The sequence below is a fragment of the Rattus rattus genome, chromosome 2 (assembly GCF_011064425.1).
Source record: "Rattus rattus isolate New Zealand chromosome 2, Rrattus_CSIRO_v1, whole genome shotgun sequence".
Taxonomy (NCBI): domain Eukaryota; kingdom Metazoa; phylum Chordata; class Mammalia; order Rodentia; family Muridae; genus Rattus; species Rattus rattus.
This window is the reverse complement of record NC_046155.1, coordinates 136,015,704-136,034,507: the sequence shown is the minus strand read 5'-3', so window position 1 is coordinate 136,034,507 and position 18,804 is coordinate 136,015,704. Positions and strand designations below refer to the sequence as shown.

Genomic DNA, 18,804 nt, shown 5'->3' with positions numbered 1-18,804 from the left:
TAGTTCCTAACAAGGTGTCCATACAAGAGTCTGATATAGCAAATTGTTAAATTTTCCACAAAAATACAAATTCTTAGGACTATGAATAATCATATCACTACTAAAACTAACACCTTTAAGTGTAGGGAGACCATAGGATTACTCAAAACTTTATTCAGAGGAAAAGGATAAATCCTATTTTGAATAAACCTTGGGAAAGTGGCTGGATGTGGTGTTACACACCTTTAATGCCAGCACTTGGGTGGCAGGCCAGCCTGGTCTAGGTAGGTGTCCTGGGGCTGCGTAGTATGACTCTTTCAAAAACACATACCAACTTGGGGAAATTTTAAAATGTCCTATTAGTGGTGCCATAGTCCGAAAATGTCCCCCAAACTCATGGGTTAAAACCTAATGGCTAGAGAGAAATGGTGCAGCAGGTTAAGCCTGATAACCTGAATTTGAGCCCCAGGATTCATATGGTAGGCGAGAACCAACTCCTAAAAGTTGTCCTCTTACCTCCACACCTGTGCTGAAGCATGAGGAGGATAGAGCCCTTCAGAGAACGGATACAATTAGCATCATTGTAAAAAGGGATGGGGATAGGGACTAGAGATGGCTCAGAGGTTACCAGTACTTACTGCTCTGGCAGAAGACCTGGGTCCAGCACAAGCAGCTAGATCAGTTGGCTCACAACTACCTGCAACTTCAGGTCCAGGGGCCAGGGCACATGCATATATGCAGGCCCTCATATGTACACATCAAGGCTGGGGAGAGTCCTGCCCTTCTACCTGACCAAACAAGGATGAAGCAACAAAATGCCATTTTGTTCCCGACATTGCCCTCACCAGACACCACATTCTTCAAACTATTAACTGTAACAGTTAACTATAACTAAAACTAAACTGTTAACTCAGTTCATTGTAGCAACATTGTAGACTCAGAGAACCAGTGTTTAATCCCACAGGACCTTGTTCTATGACCACCAGGAATCTGAAGACTGTCAGTCTGCATTCAAAGCTGTACTGAGCCTGTTGCCTCTGGATTCCCTTCTAGACTTCATCTGTCTGCTCCGTAGCTTACTGTAAACTGCAGTGTCTCCCTTTGTTCAGGTGCTAAGATTTTCCAAAGGGGAAATGTTGGCATATCTGTTTTATTTAGGTTCTTATAGCTCTACCTCCCTTCCATCTCTTATTCCACTCTCATCCCTTCCAACTCCCTAACACTAGGGAGGAGAGAAAGAATGTTAGAGGGGAAAGGAGGCATAGACCTCTATAGGCTACTTCCTGCTGCTTAGGGTCACTGGAATCTGTGGGGCAAGTCCATGCTTCATTGTGAGAATATGCAGCAGTCTAGCAACCCAGCAATAACAGATCCAACAGTAGCAAGGGCAGCAGCAAGGGGAGAAGCTGCCACAGGCTCTCTCAGGGCTCTGGCATTTAGCCCCTCTCCAGAGTCCCCAGAAGTAAACTATCTGCAACTGGCAAAAATCACCTCAGACCCCAGCATGAGACAATAATACGTCACGGCTGTGCACAAACTGAAGCAGCCCCATGTCCCACACTGGGACTAAGACAAAAACACATTCATATAACATAACTGGGTTCTTAAAGAAACCAAAACTCTCACTACAGGGAAAGCTGAAAGCCACACACATGAAAGTGCTGTTTCATGAAATAAGACACAATACCTGGAGAAGAAAAGAACTCGAAAGACTGCATTGTGATTGTGAGCAAAGCAGCTGCTCTGGGAGCTTCTCATAGCAGGAAAGTAGTGAGAAAGTGGAATCAGCTCAGACAGCACTAATGCAGGAAGAGGGTATGGAAGCTCAGATCTGTGAGACACCCCCAGAAACCCAGAAGGGCTATTATTTGGTTTTTGTTCATTTAGGGCCTAGTGTGATCCAAGCTGGTGTCTAACTCACTATGGAGCTAAGGAAAATCCTGAATTTCTTTTTTTTTTTCTTTTTTTCGGAGCTGGGGACCGAACCCAGGGCCTTGCGTTTGCTAGGCAAGCGCTCTACCACTGAGCTAAATCCCCAACCCCAAATCCTGAATTTCTGAGCCTCCAGCCTCCATCTTCTGAATGGCTAGATTATGGGTTTGTGCCACCCCTGGTCCCAGAGAGGCATTCCAATTAAGTTTGCCACAGCACTGTGAAATCTCAAATAGTTCCTATGAAGCAAATGTGGACCACTTTTGTCAACTTAAAACAAGGCAGGATCATCTGGGGAAAAAAACACCTCAACTAAGAAATGCCTCTAAAGACTCCCATAGGGAAGTCTGCGGGACATTTCCTGGGCTAATGATTGGCCAAGGGAGAACCTGGCCCACTGTGGGTGGTACAACCCCTTAGGAAGTAGTGCTGTGTTACATGTGTAATCTGGAAAAGCCAGAGAGAACAAGCCTGTACGTAAACTGTTTCTCCACGGCCTTTGATTCAGTTCCCTCCTCCAAGTTCCTGTCTTGAATTCCCTCAGTGACAGACTGTAAGCTGTAAGAGGAAATAAGCCCTTTCCTGCACAAGTGGCTTTGGTGATGGTCTTTATTAAAACAACATGAAGCAAACTAAGGTCTCAGGAATTTTATTACAAAACAGAATAAAGAGAGAAACTTACAGATTTATACAATAATTTTAAATATGTTACAGCTTTAATTTATGAACAGAAATGTCCTGTTTTTTCTTCTTTATCTTTCCAGGTTGCTTTGCATCATTAATCTGCATTTTTACTTGATCTTGCAATTTAGAAAAGAATGCCTGAGATGACTTTAAGGGCTTATCTTTTCGTTCATCCTGCAGTTAAAACAAAACAGATGTTACAAAATGTGGTTTTATGAAAAAATCCAAAGTCTAACAGTACATTATGATTACAACAATGAATAAATGTATAAACATGAAAAGCCACTACAATCAGCTACCTTAACAAATATTTTCCATTGTTATAGCACCTTGTATCTTAAGGGAAGAACAGAAAGAAGAAAACTTGCTGCCAGGCCTGTAATCGTAAAGGTCTCTAGAAAGGCTACAGGGTGCTGAGGCCACTCTTGAGTAGTATGTCTCTAGAAGGCCGAGGTAGCTCTGACACCCTAATTGAGAAACAGCCCAGTGCCCGCCCTGCATCCTCCCTTTCCCCCTCAGGCCTCTCCTTACTTACCTTTAACAAGGACACTTTGCCTGTTTTGGTCAACTGTTTGAGCTTCTCGGAAGCTGCTGCCCTGCTGGACTTAGAATGATCTGGGTTGCTCTTTTCAAGCAATTTTCTCCGCTTCTCCTTCTCCTTTATTTTCAAACGCTTCTGATATTTCTTTTTCCTCCGTTCTCGTTTCTTGTCTGTAGCTGTTTTCTCAGCAGCTGTTTTTAGATCTCCAGCTTTATTTTTCTCCTATTAAAAGTAAATAAATAAATAAATAAACAAACAAACACCTTAACCCTTGTGATAGCTATTCTTGATTGTCAACTTGACTATACCTGGAATGAAGTCTATCGTCTGCTGAGGGATGAAAAGCACACAATGGCCAATGGCTGAGTGTCCGTGGCAGTGTGTGAGGATTCAGAGTGAGCCTTGTCTGGTTCCAGTGAGCTCTGGTAACTTTTAAAGCCTACACTATATTCTTTGCCAGAACTGACTCTGAGTAAGCGTTCAGCTCTACATGAACTCACAAAGGAAAAAGAGCTAAGCTCTCAACCCCCCAGCACTGGTCAACATGGGTCACAGGACATGTCCGATTCAGCCTTGGCTCTAAGCTGTGAATGACAGGCTCTGGGTTTGGATCACTACCTCCCAGATATCAAGAAAGAGAGAAAGCAGAGAATCCTGTATCCAGTGAAGACAGACTTCCTCATTTCTCCTGAGCTGTCAGCTCATCATACCGGGTTATCACTGGCCTAAGATGGCGGAGGTTCTGACAGAAATGGTAGCTATACATGTAACAACACGAGTGAGACAGACAGAGAGACTCTGGTGCTACCCCAACAGAGCACATAAGGGCCTGCCTGAAGCCACTGTTTCTGTAAGGAAAGAATTTCCATGTTCACGAGTCAGAGAATGCCAGCACCTGGTTATCCAATGTGTTCCAGTGTCCAAATGGTCTACTAGAGTCTAGATTACAGCACTCACTAGGCTTACACTGCAGTTCATGATTATTACAGTCAAAACCAACATGGGATGAGCTAATACTAAAGTATTACTGGTCTTCACAAGACTGAAACAGGCATTTTAAAACATTTTCTTTTTTTTAAATTGAGTATTTTTATTTACATCTCAAATGTTATTCCTTTCCCGGTTTCCCAGCCATAAGCCCCTTAGCCCATCCCCCTCCCCAAACATTTTTAATAATCTTCCTATCTGTAACTTTGACTGATGCTTGAGTATATAGATTGATTTTTAAGTATTGTATAATCATTTGGCTCACTATGTAGGCATCCAGCCAGAGGATCAATCCCAGGCCCCTGCAGATACTCCAAGTTACTACATGCTCAAGTCTTGTATATACATCATTCATATCACCTGCATTCATGCTTCCATACACTTCAAATTGTGCAGATTACATGAAGTCCTAGGACAATGGAACCACTACACACAAATAACTGATAAAAAATTCTGCACATGATCAATTCGGATTCAACTTTCTTTGCTGAATATTTTCAAAGTGCAGTTAGCTGAACCCATCGATGTACAACTCGGCTATAGGAGTATGGGGGGGAATATACATAGAAATTACAGAGATCTAAACCTCAAAGGAAGTCACATTAAATAAATGCGCATCTGGCTGCAATGAACTTACTTAGAGGGAGTCACTAAACATTCCCACACTGCCTTTTTACCTTGATTTCCTCTGGGGCCAGGAGGGCTGCATCACTGACACTCACTGGGGCCACTTCCTCCATGGTTATGGCTGGCAGATTCGATACAACTTTAATTTCAGGAACAGGCTAGAAAAGAGATAAGGCATTTAGTGGGGGAGAAGAAGTGGGGCAAGCATTGGCCACAAACTTTTTTTTTTTTTTGTTTTTGTTTTTTTTTCAGAGCTGGGGACTGCACCCAGGGCCTTGCGATTGCTAGGCAAGCGCTCTACCACTGAGCTAAATCTCCAACCTCACAAACTTTTTTTTTATAGAGTTGACTTCCTCTGCACTTGTTAGGGTTGCTGGCTTGGTGGGTTTTTTTGGGGGGGGGGTGAGGAGGGACGGGAATGTCCCTGATCACTGACTCCTTTACCTGCTCTCAGGATACTTTCCTCCTGCTGGGTTGCCTCGCCCAGCCTTATGTGAGGATCTGTAACTACTTTTATTCCATCTAGTGCTGTGTTGGGCTGAGATCCCTGGGATGAGGGAGACGAGAAAGGAGGTGGATCTTGGGGCGAGCGAGGGGAGGTGGGTGGTAAACTGAGAGAAGAAGGAGAATTTTTTAAAATCACACACTAAAAATAAATAAATCCATCCATCCATCCATCCATCCATCCATCCATCCATCCATCCATCCATCCATCCATCCATCACTGGGCTGACTGGAATGACCTTGACAACAGGCAACATCAGAGCCATCCCAGTAGCATTTATACCTACATATCCACACCTCTCCACCTCAGCAAAACAGTACTCCATGCCACCTATGTGGGCATTCTCAAGCAATTCCATGTACTTAATAAAACTTGGTGATTAATTATCACGTGGCTTTTTGTTTTGAAACAAATCTAAGCTCTCTGCAGAGATATACAAAAAATGCTTATGAGAAAAATACAAACTATTTAAGCTACTAGAAACCTATCTTCATATATTAGCATGAAATGGTACAAAACTATTTATAAAACTAACATAACGTATATGAAGGAATGTTAATATGCTCAATCTTTCGAGAGGCTGTATATGGGTCTGTATAGCACTGTCATTTCAAGATACCAGTGTCTCAGCCAGGCACAGAGGACACTGTTCGGGGAAATGTCATAAGAGCAGAACCACATGAGAAGAGGACAGGAGCCCAGACCCTAAGCAAGAAGAACTGTGGAATGTGAAAACAATCCCTGTCAAGCAGGCCACTGTCCAGAGATTATGAGAAATACTGTGCTCCCCTACAGTCAAAAACAAATAGGGAGGAAATCTCAAAATACAATACAACATGGCAGCTGGTGAACAGTTCATGTCTGCAGAGACAGTGTGTAAACTAGGGACACACATATGAAAACGAAAATATTAAAAGACCTGTAACAGCCAGGTGCATTCCTAGATTCAAGTGTGAAACATTGACAATCCTTTAGACCTTGGCAAAGCAGGGGCTGCGGAAATGGTCAGGGATCAGGTGACTGCTATGAAAGCAAGTTGACCTGAATTCAAATCACCAGTCTCCATGTAAAATGCGCATAGGCTTGCTAAGTCCATCGCTGGTGAAGAGGACACAGGTAGAACCTGGGAGCTCACTGACAAGTTAGTCTATCTGAACAATGACCTTCTAATTCTATGGAGAGGTCTTGTCTTAGAAATAGGTTGGAGAGCAATAGAGAAAGACCTGATGAGACACCTGATGCTTCCCTCTGGCCTCTGCATGCCTGCATCTAGACTAGTCCTTAGTTCATAACGGTCAAGAGGACAGCAATGGGCAACCTGTGAGCAAGCACCAACATGATGGTTCAAGCCCATCTCAGGGAACTACAGACAGCTGCAAGTAGATGGGCTTCCAAGGAGTCAGCAGAATCTCAGCCAGCCCAGGAAAGGCTCAGGCTGGAAAGGAGACTGAGAGGTCTGGGACTGGCTGGAGCACATTAGGCAGTGCAGAACACAAGAGCCTAGTGCTAGTTCTGCCCCTCCCACATTCCCGCCTTCAGTGTGCTCATCTGCTAAATGGATAGTTAAACAGTGAGTGTTTGGGCAGTGAAAGTGACGTAAGCCCAGGACCTAATACGACTTGCAGAGGCCACCAATCAATGTGAGGGAGACACCATCACACAATTAAGCACAACTGAGGGCCAGGAGAGGAGGAATCACTGAGGCTCAGGGCTAATGGTGACCAGGGGCCTGCTGGAGAGCAGGCTGCAGCAGGATGGAAGGCAGAATTAAGCCAGGAACAAAGTGACCCTCCCTTACAGAAGCCCTGTTGTAACTTGCAGCTGTGTCCTGACACCAACTGAGAAGAAGCTCTCCAGAGCTCAGAGCTGTTCAGTTCACATGTGCTACTTTGTAAGCATTCACACACTGTAAATTCACATACCGGTTTGGGGATGAAGTGGAAGTTTGACAGGGCATCCAGTTTTAGGAAGAGAGAATCCATCATCTTCTGAATCTCTACATGCTCTGGATTGTCTTCTTCTTCAGCTTTTTGCTAAATGAGCAAGGCCAACGTTAGATGAAGTAGCTTAACTGTATCACAGAAAAAACAGTACAGACAGTGAAGGTCTGTACAGAACCACAGCTTTACTGCCCAGCAACTCTAGTCCATCCTGGTAGCCCACGCCTTTAGTCTCCGCACTCAAGAGGCAGAGGCAGGCAGATCTCTGTGAGTTTGGGGTCACACGGGGCTACAATGAGATCTTGTCTCAAACAAAAAAGCAAAAACAATGGTTTTGTGGGATGATGGTACAGTAATTCCCAACACTCAGGAGACGGAGGCCAGAGTACTACAAGTTCAAGATCAGCTTGGGTTACATAGTGTTTCCTTGTTTGTAAAAGGTAGGAGAGAAGAAGAATGTCCCAAAAGTAAAGTTGCAGGTATCAGCACCATGATGGTGCCAGTGCCTGCCAAAGACCACAAGGGTGCACATTCTAGTACCCATTACCTCTGACATTTAGAACGAACAGTACAGTGCCGATGGCATTGCCCAACAAAAGGTAAGCTAACCAAAGCAGGACCAAAGTCTAAGGGCTATAATGGATGTTGGTGAGGATGAAGAAATTAGATTCCTGGGAATTATTGGTAGCAAAGTGAAATGATGTAGCCATAGCGGCAGCAAGCTTGGCAGGTCACGGAAGGTTAGACTTAGCATTTCCCTCCTAGATATGGACCCAAAGGAAACTAAAGCAGATACACGCATGCACATGCGCGCACACACACACAAACACCATACACTTAAGAGTGGGATTTCCTATACCCAGAAGGTGGGAACAGTACACATGTTCAGCTGGAAAGTAGATCAAGAAACTGTGGCCCATGTATAAATGGAACACTATCCAGCAATAAAGTAGAAATGAAGCGCTCATATATGCTGCCCAACATAAAGACATAATGCTAAATAAAAGTCACAAATTACGTGACTTCATTTATACAACAGGCAAATTCACAGAACTAGGGTGTAACAGCAGAGAGGGGAAGGAAGAGGAAGCAGTAGATTATTGAGCAAGGACGGGGAACTACAAACAGGCAGCACTTGCTTAAAACTACACTAAGTGCTTCCCAATTATTCATTTACTTATTCTTGGTTTTTCAAGACAGTCTCGCTATGTAGCACAGAGCCATCACAAAATATGTTCATTTTAGTCTGAGTCCTAGCATTTCAGGAGTGTCTGACAATCTGTCTAGGTAAAATAAAATGTTTAATTTTGTGTTATGTGAATGTAATTTGTTCAAGGTTTGCTCAGATTATTCACACTGATAAGGAAATGACAGCCACTTGAGTTTAGAGTCAGGCTGTTTTATTTATGTTTGCTCTTCCCCTAGCACCAAATACATACTCTGAAAGGTAAGATGGTATTTGTTTGCTTCTATTTGTCATAATTAAGGTATAGTAGAGGTGCAGAAGGTGGGGAGGGGGGCACCCACATGAGTAAGAAGCGACTGGCTCTGCCTGTGGCCCAAGTCAGATAACATATGTCATTAGCACTCATTCCAATAAACCCAGATGAGGAAATAAGTCTTCCCCAGGATATGGTCTTCTCGCCATCCAACTAGAAATTAATCTTAGAATTTAAAAAACAAGACAAACAAAAAGAGCCTATGGGAGATCATTTCATAAAGAAATAAATTACATCAATTATTTCAAATGTCAAAGCAGTTGCTGGGACGTCAGTAGTTGACCACACTCAATGGGAACATTATGGGCTGTCTTCCCACCATCCGTGCTGGGAGACAGTTACCTGAGCGCTAGGTTAGCTCAGGACTGACTGAACACTCATCCTCCTTTAGTGTCACAACCTTGATGTCACCTTACCTGGTTGAGTTTGATATATTCCTGCTCATAAATCTCAGCAAGACTTAGCTTGCTCTTCTCATGGTCTAACGTCAAACGCTTTTTATATTCATATGCATCCTCCTTAGGTTTCTCTTTCCGTTCTACATCATCCCAAGCCTGAAATGCAAATAAGTTAATAGAATCAAAGAGCTATTTCTATGCTCAGCAATAATTATAGCAAAGAAATTAATTTTTAACCTCAAAAGTGATTATATGGGGCTGGGGCTACCGCTCAGGTGGTAGAATGCTTGTCTTGCCTGCATGAAACCTTGGGTTCAGTCCCTAGCCCCACGAAAATGGGGCACAGTAGTCCATGCCTGCAATACCAGCACCTGAAAGGTTGAGGCAGGAGGCCCAGAACCCCCAGGTTGTTTAGTGAGTTCCAGGTCATTCTGGAGTATATGAGACCCTATCTCAACAACAACAACAACAGCAGCAACAACAACGACTGCTAGATGTAATGGCCATGCCTTTAATCCCAGGGCTTGAGGGGCAGAGGTAGGTACATCTTTGGGTTCTAAACAAGCCCAGTCTACACAGTATTTCAGGCCAGCCAGTCTCAAAAAAACAAGTGTCTTTTTTTCAAGTCACAAGTAATAAAGCACAATGAAGAGCAAAGAGGACATTAGCTTAAATACTTCTTCTGCTTTTGTTTTCAATCAGTTTCTCTTGTTACCAACTTTAGCCTCCTCGCCACCATTTGCTAGGAACTGAGCCAGAGCTTCATACGGGTCTATCAGAGCCATACTACCAGCCCTTAAGATTCATTTAGAGACATACCACCAGCCCACCTTACTACGTGGCCAAATAACCCTAGTTTTTGTACTTCACTCCAAATTTTAAGACATTCTCACATGGTAATGGTACTGTCTTGCTCTTGCTCATCCATTTCAGACATGTTCAAGAAGCATCTCTCTCTCTGTCTCTGTCTCTCTCTGTCTCTCTCAAGATGTATTTATTTATTATATATGAGGGCACTGTAGCTGTCTTCAGACACACCAGAAGAGGGTGCCAGATCCCACTACAGATGGTTGCAAGGCACCGCGTGGTTGCTAGGAATTGAACTCAGGACCTCTGGAAGAGCAGTCAGTGCTCTTAACTGCTGAGCCATCTCTCCAGCTCCCAGGAAGCATCTCTTACCATAGAATGCCTATGTTTATTCTAAGTTTACAAAAACAGATCAAGTCCTAAAAATTCTTTCCTAGGTCATTAGCATCTGAAAAGATGGACCCAGAACTGACTACAGCAGATACTGTGTCTAGACTGAAGAAGGGTCTTGGATTGTCCACAGCTGGCCAGATGCCCTAGCGTCTACCCATTCAACAAGATCAGAACAGATGGTACTGGCCACCCTTCCTACCAGGCACCCTACTTTCTTGGGTATGAGCAGACGAGAGCAGCTCTACAAACAGTGAGGGCAAACATATCCATAAAACTTAAAAAGCATCATTTCTAAAAATTGCAGTTACAATTCACTCTGTTCTTACTGACCCGATCTCGTATCCTCTGTTTAATGATATCTTCTAGATGGAGGGTGGTTTCCTCTGTGATTACAGGGGCTAAAAGAAGCATAGCATGTTTGTTAGAACAACAAATTATCAGACCGAGAATTCTCAAATCCTTCTTGGACCCACAACAGAAGCAGCACCTGGGAACTTACTAAAGAAACAGAGTCTCAGGCCAACCCTATACCTTCTAAATCCGACAGTGGAGAACTGCTTATAGTGTTGTTTGTAAGCCTGCACCCTGCACAGTCCACTCAATTGTTCACAGTTGCACTGTAACCCTGGCTACATCATCAAATTCTTTCTTGCAGCCATTATGGTCAAAGCTGGGAGTGGTGGTGAACGCCTTCATCCCAGCACTTGAGGCAGAGGAAGTCAGATCTCTGAGTTCAAGGTCAGCCAGGTCTATAGAAACCCTGTTTTGAAGGAGGGGAGGGGGGGACAAGAAAAATTTTCCTCTCCTTACACACACATTGTCTCCCTCCCTCCATCCCACCCTCTGTGTGTGTGTGTGTGTGTGTGCACTGAGAAAGTCTCCCATAGCCCAGGCTGGTCTCAAACTAACCAAGTAACCTGAGGATGCCTTGTACTTCTGTGGAACTCTGACATACTTGCCTCATCCTCTCAAGTACTAGGCTAGGCCACCATGTCTGGTTTCTGTGGTACATAGGTTCATATCCAGGAATTCAAATAGTCTACCATCTGAACTCTATGCCCACCTGAGGTTTAACAAGCTTGCTGATGTTCCTCCCAAGTTTCAGAAGCATAAAACTTCAGTGGATTGGTAAATGATGACACTTCACCCCAATGCCCTAGGACACCCTTCTTAGCAGTTAAGTGCCATGATACCGGCACTTTCCTTCTGCGTGAGTGAGTGATGTGCACACATGCATTATGTTTCACAAAGGCCAAAGGTCAACACTGGGTACCTTGCTGGAATGCCTTCCACCTTACCTTGTGAGATAGGGTCTCTAACTGAACCTCTGACATGAATTCTACCAAGCTAGCTGGTCAGCAATCTCCAGCCATTCCCCATCACTGCTTCCTCCTCAGCACTAGAATCTCAGGAGCTTTTGGTGGGGGGCATCGGGGATCCCAACTGAGGTGCGCACGCACGCTTGCAGAGCAAGTAATTTACCAACTGGGCCACCTCCCCAGCTCTAACAATTACTTTTTAACGGTGAAGATCATACACAATCACAAGATGCTCAGGAGACCAAAGGCCAAGATTGCAAACTGTTACCAACTGGTGAATTCGGTTAAACAGCACAGACTGTACTATTTTTCCAACTTTTCTGGATGTTTGCAAGCTTTTAAAACAATCAGGGAAAATAACGACCAGCACTTAAAATCTTTCTGAAACAAACTACAGAAAAGCACAAAAGTAGACACGCTGTTTAGGAGCTCAGCGGACACCATACCCATCCTGACAGCATGGTCGAAGTGGAGAGTCTCCTCCAGCAGGCTGTTCTCTGGCCGCTTCTGCGCCGTCACTTCCCCTTGAAGCTGCCAAGGCTTTTTATCCAACAGCTCTTTTTCCAAAGATGCGATTTTCTCATTCATCTAGGAAACAAGGGAGGGGTCAGTGTGAACTGCTATGCTCATTAATGTACTAAGCTCCCTACAAGCATTGGGGGAAGTTTATTTGGGGACTCTGTTCTACTTAAATGATCTAAGTCTTCACAAGCCACTGGTATGCTGAATTATGACAACTTCCTGAAGTAATTTTTGTCTGGAATATTAGCTTTGATGGAGACTGGCTCTTGACTCTATACCCAATTTTCTCATCTCGACTCCATAACAGACATTTTGAAAGACACTGGCAGACACAATGCAAGTTTATCTTACAGAAAAGATAAAATTGTTTACTCGTCCTCTGTTCACTTGACAGGTCTCAACTCGACCTTCTGCAAATAAAGTGTTTACGTTCACCTTACCTTTTGTTTCTTTGCTACACTGACAAGTCCAAACTGGAAGTTAGGTGACAGTGGGGACTATAACAGTGGACACTTTGTCCCAGTCTTATTAAGGCAGTGTTTCTAGAATCTGGCCAATAAGCACGATGGCAGTGTTTGACCTGATACATGTGTAGTTCACTGAATTCAAAAAGGAGTAAACTGTGGTCAAATCTCCCTGGCAGACCTGCAGCAGACCATGTTTTACCAAAATGACCTAAATCTCTAAAATAAGGATTATGCTTGATTCCCTAATACTGACTTAAAAGCATGAGGCCCATGTGACTTTGTGGCGATGCTCTCACCAAGTTATTTTGGATTCTTGCTTCACTACTCGAGAATGAGGCTCAAGACGATGTAGTTACTTATGTGCTAAGTGAGGTTTAGTTAGTCCCGTGTATAAATTCTGCTTTATTCTTTATATGTGGCTATCAACTAAACATTAATTATTTATTCCTCAGAGTTCTGTATAATTCCTCTGTGAAACCAAATATTTTTTGGGATATGGAGAGAAGGAGTGAGTTGGGAAGACATTAAGGTAGCAACATATTATAAAGTTACTTCTTTTAGACTTTCTATCTCTTCTAGGAACAAGGTGTCAATCCTGGACTTAGTTTAAATTACTTTTGAAAAATAATTCTTTAGGTAATTGTAATATTCACTTTCTACTTGTTCTCACTTCTGTGTGATGTCACTTTAAGATGAATTAATGACAGAACCAAAGGACAAGGGTCAAACTAAAGTTGCTACAATTAGTTGCATAATATCATTGTCTGGCACTCAATAGAGAGTACCTCCTAGAGCAGCTCACACAGGTAAGAGGGTCACAGTGTGGCCAAGCAGAAGCACACACAGACAGGAAAACAGATTTTACATGGCAGGCTCCAAATGAAGGCTACCAGCCTATCCACGTCACGGGACTCTCTCCATGTGGTATCTAAACACAGCATACAGTGCTGCTATTACTATCTCTACTTTGTGAGAGAAGGTCAGCTATGGCTTGCTGCTCACTATGTAGCCCAAACTGGCCCTGAACTTGACATAATCTTCCTGACTAAGCCTTCCAAATGCTGGGTTTACAGCAATACAACATAATGCCTAGCTCAGTATACATAATCTTCAGGGAGCAAGGTCTCTGCTTTTCAAAGGATAGGTTAGTTGTTTGAGTTCCTACCGTGTTAAAATACAACACCATTCCTGAGGCTTACCTTCTCCTGTCTTTTTTCAAAAGAGGATTTAACTTCATCGGATTCTTGCTTTACAGCTAAGGAACTCGTATCTTCAGCCTCATCATCAGGCAAAGCAAATGTCACTCTTTTCAAGCCTTTCTGTTGACCACTACTCTCATCTTCTTCGAAGTCATTATCTTCATCCCTATAATACCAAGATGAATCAAAGGAAAATTACTACAGGGCACTAGAAACACAAAGATAAACATCCAATAATAAAGTACTTTTTAATACCTTCTGTCATTCAATAGCACTAAGTTTCTATGGAACAAAAGACATGCTTTTGTTTTTTTAATTTTATTTACTGTTATTTTCCATACATTACATGTGTGGGCATAAGTGTAGCCCACAATGTAGAGGTTATCATAAATGTATAGGTCAGAGAACAATTTCAGTGAGTTTAGAGGATCAAATTTTCTGATCACTTAAGTCACAAGGCTCATACGGCAAGTCCTTTTATCTACTGAGCCATCTCACTGACCCAAAAGGAAGATAGATTCCCATCCCCCCCTTTACAGTTTAAGTATTTTTTTGAAACAGGGTCTCTCTCTATGTAGCCCTGGCTGTCTTCAAACTGCTGGTCAACTAAACTGGACTAAATCTCACAGAAACCCACCTCTGCCTTCCAAGTGCTATGACTAAAGCTGTACAATATGATTAAAGGTATACATCATTATACCTGGCTAAGAAAGATATTCTTTAGGTGAAATACCTGCTATGGGGAAACAGGAAAAAAAAGCACTTATACCAAATACACAAATGCTTACTTACACACAGAACACTGGGAACTGGAAAGATTGCTAAGAACACTGGCTGCTCTACAAGAGGATCAATTCCCAGAAGCCACATGGTGGCTCACAACTGTCTGGTGGCTCTGTATAGAGCCCCAGGGGATTTGACACCCTATTCTAGCCTTTGCAGGCACCAAACACACATGTGGTGTGCGAATATACATGTAAACAAAACACTCACACAAAGTATTCAAATTTTAAATACTTTTTAAAAAAAGTAATGTTTTATTGGCAAAAACCCATGCACGCTCCTTCTTTCTAATAGCAAGACTAGCTGGTCTATGATAATGCACACTTTTGATCCCAGCACGCAGGAGGCAGAGGCTGTGAGTTTGGGGCCAGCCTGCTCCACAGAACCAGTTATAGGACATCCAAGGCTACACAAGAAACCTTGTCTCAGAAAAACTAATAAATAAAATAAAAAGCTGCTCCTGGTGGTGCAAATTTTATTCTTTAAATGATCTCCAATGTCCTTGAAATTCAGAGACATTTTCTAGCTGCTGATAGCACAGAACCCTCTACGAGATTTGGAAGTTACTTGGTTACGTACTTGACAACCCTGAGAAATACCTTACAGTTCTGAATGGATCACTCCTGCTTACAAACTCAAGATGGATTTGAAATGCTCACGTTTCAGACATGCTTTCTGCTGCTTCCTCAGGGAGCCCTTCCTCTTCGTCTGACCCCAGCTCGCCTTCCACACCAGTCATTTCTTCATCGCTTTCAACTGGATCAAAGAAGTCCTTGTATTTCAGATTTCTGCTACTTTTATTTGACTAAAATAAAAACATTTTGAAGTTTAAAGATAGAAAATTGTATAAAAATTCTCATGTATATACATAGGTATATTATACACCTGTACAAACTGTTTTCTAACATTACCACTACGCCAGCCAAAAATAGTTGTTAGGGAAACTGGCAACTAGTTAACCACCATAGAAATCTAAGGACAACCAAAGCAAATGTAGGCCAGGCTGGTTTTGAGGAGACATCTTCTTGCCTCAGCCTCCCACTCCTGAGGCTTACTAGACTCCTGCACTACTGGCTCAGCTCTTAGTCCGATTCTTCACGTTTGCTCCTTTTTCCATATGTCACTTGGGGTCAAATAAGTGAGGCACATTAAATTTCTCCTTAGGAAAACATGACTTGTACTTTAAAGAAACAGTTTCTTCTCCCAAAACCTTACCTTAATCTTTTGCTTCCCAAATAGCCCTCCCTCATTTTCATCTGAATCAATGTCTTCAAAAAGGTCAATGTCTTCCTCTTCCTCCTCTTCACCATCAGGTGTTTTTTCCTCTTCTTTTTCCACTTTTTCTAAAAAGCTCTCCATTTCGGATAGTTTGAAGAACTTATCATCTACTACAGACTTTTCCCTTGGCTTTCTAGGTGGTTTGATCTGCATCTTGGTCTGCTGCTCCAACTTGCTAATATCAAAGTCAAGGTCAGAGTCCTCATCGCTGAAAGCAGGACTTTTCCTCGGGTCAGGTTTCCTTGAGCTTTCGACTCTGTCACTCCCTTTAGGAACATCGCCACCCTCGTCTGACAGTGGTTCATCCTCCACGTCTGTCTCTACGTTCTCCTGGTTGTCAGCCTCCACCTCTGAGGCATCCTCTTCACACTCCTCATCCTCACACTCTGGGAGAAGGCTGAGATCTTCATCCTCAACCGCCTCACTAACCGCATCCTGGAAGTACTGTAAGACTGGTTCATTCTGCAGTTCTAGTTGTTGCCAAATCTGCTCATCATCAAAACTCTTTATCTCAAGTTTCTGCAAAGGACTTCCGGAGATTCGGCCATGCTCTAATATTTTATTAAAATCATACAGAACTTTTGTTAATGAAGTGAGGTTTGATGCTAGTCCATTTTGAATCCTATTAGGAAAGGAGATTAAGTGAGATGAATTATACACAATAACATCAAGCATTCTTAAATAAAAGAAGAAATAAAAGCCATAACTTATTTACAAATTAAAATGTAAATGGACATCAGTTTTAAGTACAGATTCTTGTTCCCAACAGTATCTTGCTGATGAGTCCGACCATAGGTATCTGACTTTGCTCTGTATATATAAAGGCTGGATCACTACTCCTCTGAAGTCAGCCTTAAATCCTCAAACCTGCATTACACACACTCTGCAATTATTAGTCATTTGGCAAGTGATTGCCACTTGGCTTTAAGTTTGAGGAAAATTCTCTAAGGATATGATAACCGAAATGGGATCTACAGATTGAGGCCTACAGAAAAAACAGAGTGTCTAGTACAGATGTGGAAACACATATTCTGGTTATAAGAAATATTTAGAAGCAAAGAGATGAGTTCAGACAATGCGAAGAACAGAAAGACCAAGACAGCTGTAGTGTGGCTGAGGAGGCACAGTGGGTGGCTGAGGTTATAGAAACTGGGTTCTGAGATAGGAATTTGTCACTTAAAAGAGTAATATGTGATGATGATTTACAATTTGGAGAGAGAAAGAATGTTAAAGGTTGTTAGAAAGCTGACGCAAAGGATTTTTATGTCAGAGACACGGCAGAAGTATGACAATTAGGAATCAGTGTCTAAATATATTGTAGATAGGATTCTGAGGATGCTAAAGGGTTGGAGAAAGTACGACAAAAAGGAAGCATCAAGGAAGTAGACTAGTTGAATCTGAATAAATGAAATGATAGAACTGCCATTTAGTGGGGCAGTAAAAGTAAGCTAAGGTAATGGAAACGGGGAAATGACTTCAGGGGAGAGGAGAATACAGGAGGGGAGGGGAGGGGAGCTCTATTTTGGACATAATGATGTGATGCTATTGCTAAAATTTTCAATATAAGTCAGAGTCATAATTTTACAGAACTTAATCAAAATGCTGGGAAGAAAGAAGTCTCTCCTAATTTGTTTTTATTCTTTCACACAAAACATTCTAATTGCAGCCTCTTCTCCCTCCCCACCTCCCCCGGATCCACACTGCTCCTCGGTTTCCCTTCAAAAAAAGTAGGCTTCAACCGAACACAAATTCTCATATCAAGATTAGACAAAGCAACCCAGGAGGGGTAAAAGGGCCCCAAGAGTGAAAGAATCAGAAACGCCGCTATTCCACTGTTAGGAGTTCCACAAAAACCCCAAGCTAAACAACCACAACATATATGCAGAGGATCAACGCAGGCTCCGTGATAGCCAATAAAGTCTCTGTGGGGCCCTCCATAAACCCTGATTAGTTGATTAGGTGGGCCGTGTTCTTGTGGTGTCCTGGACCCCTATGCCTCCTACAGTCATTCCCCAACCCCCTTCCTCAGGCTTCTCCGAGCTTCCTCTACTGCTTGGGTCTCTGCAAGCTCAGTTGTGAAAATACACTGAAAAGCAACAAGTACGTACTTTCAATAAAGCTCAATGACAGGTAAGCGGTGTGTATTTGGGGGACACAAATTCAGAAAGCGTATTCCGCACGCAATACGCTTCTCTGGACGCGAATTAACTGCACTTAGTTCAATAGTGCACAACTAGGAAATCTACACTGAACCGCTTTTACTGTTAAAAAACTGAAGTTGGGACTGAGCGACCTGTACTTCACTTCCTGGCTTTCAGAAGTTGACGGATGCCGGCCGGCCTAGCACCGGTGTGATGCGGGCCGCTCTCTGCCAGAGCTGGATCTGCACTTACGTGAGGAAACACTCGGGTCGGTTGGTGGCTTTCCTGACTTCCCTCAGACACCGTTCAAGGGTCTGTCGACGAAACACGCGGGGCGCCATAGCTATACACTACGGCGCCACACGAGGGCTGGGAACCGGCCGGAAGTCGTACCGCAAACACTTGCCTTAAGCAACCTGCAGCTCAGAGCCTAAGGTTCCGCCACACACAGGTTCCGGCCCCTAAGCAGCAAACGCTTCTACTGGGCATGCGTAGGGGTGGAGCCGACCACCGAAAAGGGCTATTGGTCATGTCAAGCGTCTTGGCTCTTTCTCCAAATGTTTTGTATTTCTAAGAGAACCGCAGTGGTGTCGCGTGGTCGCTTTCTGCTTTTGCATTCGATACAATAAGTATTTTAATGTAACGGAAAAGAAGGTCGCCCTATGCCGCGTCCGCCACTGCCCCGTTTTTCCCACCCTCTGTAGCCGTCAGTCAAGCTCCGAGTCTTGTGACCCCGCCCCAGGCCTCACGCCCCGCCCCTTGCTCTCTTTCCCCCACATCCCCACCTCCCTTCAGCCGTCTAG

The 18,804-nt window shown here is 43.3% G+C and overlaps 1 protein-coding gene across 1 annotated transcript; it reads right to left on the bottom strand.

Moving 5' to 3' along the window:
• Window positions 1-2,506: 2,506 nt before the first annotated feature.
• Window positions 2,507-18,630, bottom strand: Mphosph10 (M-phase phosphoprotein 10). The gene is made up of 11 exons (XM_032893470.1): window positions 18,254-18,630; window positions 15,798-16,482; window positions 15,242-15,387; window positions 13,800-13,965; window positions 12,058-12,199; window positions 10,623-10,690; window positions 9,111-9,248; window positions 7,178-7,288; window positions 4,801-4,908; window positions 3,131-3,358; window positions 2,507-2,769 (listed from the first exon to the last, which is right to left on the bottom strand). The coding sequence occupies exons 1-11, from the start codon at window positions 18,340-18,342 to the stop codon at window positions 2,620-2,622; spliced, it is 2,031 nt and encodes a 676-aa protein (XP_032749361.1). The 5' UTR covers window positions 18,343-18,630; the 3' UTR covers window positions 2,507-2,619.
• Between the last annotated feature and the right edge of the window lie 174 nt (window positions 18,631-18,804).

What these genes read in the sequence shown, in the direction of transcription:
- Mphosph10 (XM_032893470.1), bottom strand. Translation starts at nt 18,342, where the DNA reads ATGGCGCCCCGCGTGTTTCGTCGACAGACCCTTGAACGGTGTCTGAGG. An exon ending in TTGAAAAAAGACAGGAGAAG is followed by an intron (nt 12,200 to 13,799) that starts GTAAGCCTCAGG and finishes CTTGTTTCCTAG; the next exon opens with ATGAATGAGAAAATCGCATC. An exon ending in GCAAAGTGTCCTTGTTAAAG is followed by an intron (nt 2,770 to 3,130) that starts GTAAGTAAGGAG and finishes TTTTAACTGCAG; the next exon opens with GATGAACGAAAAGATAAGCC.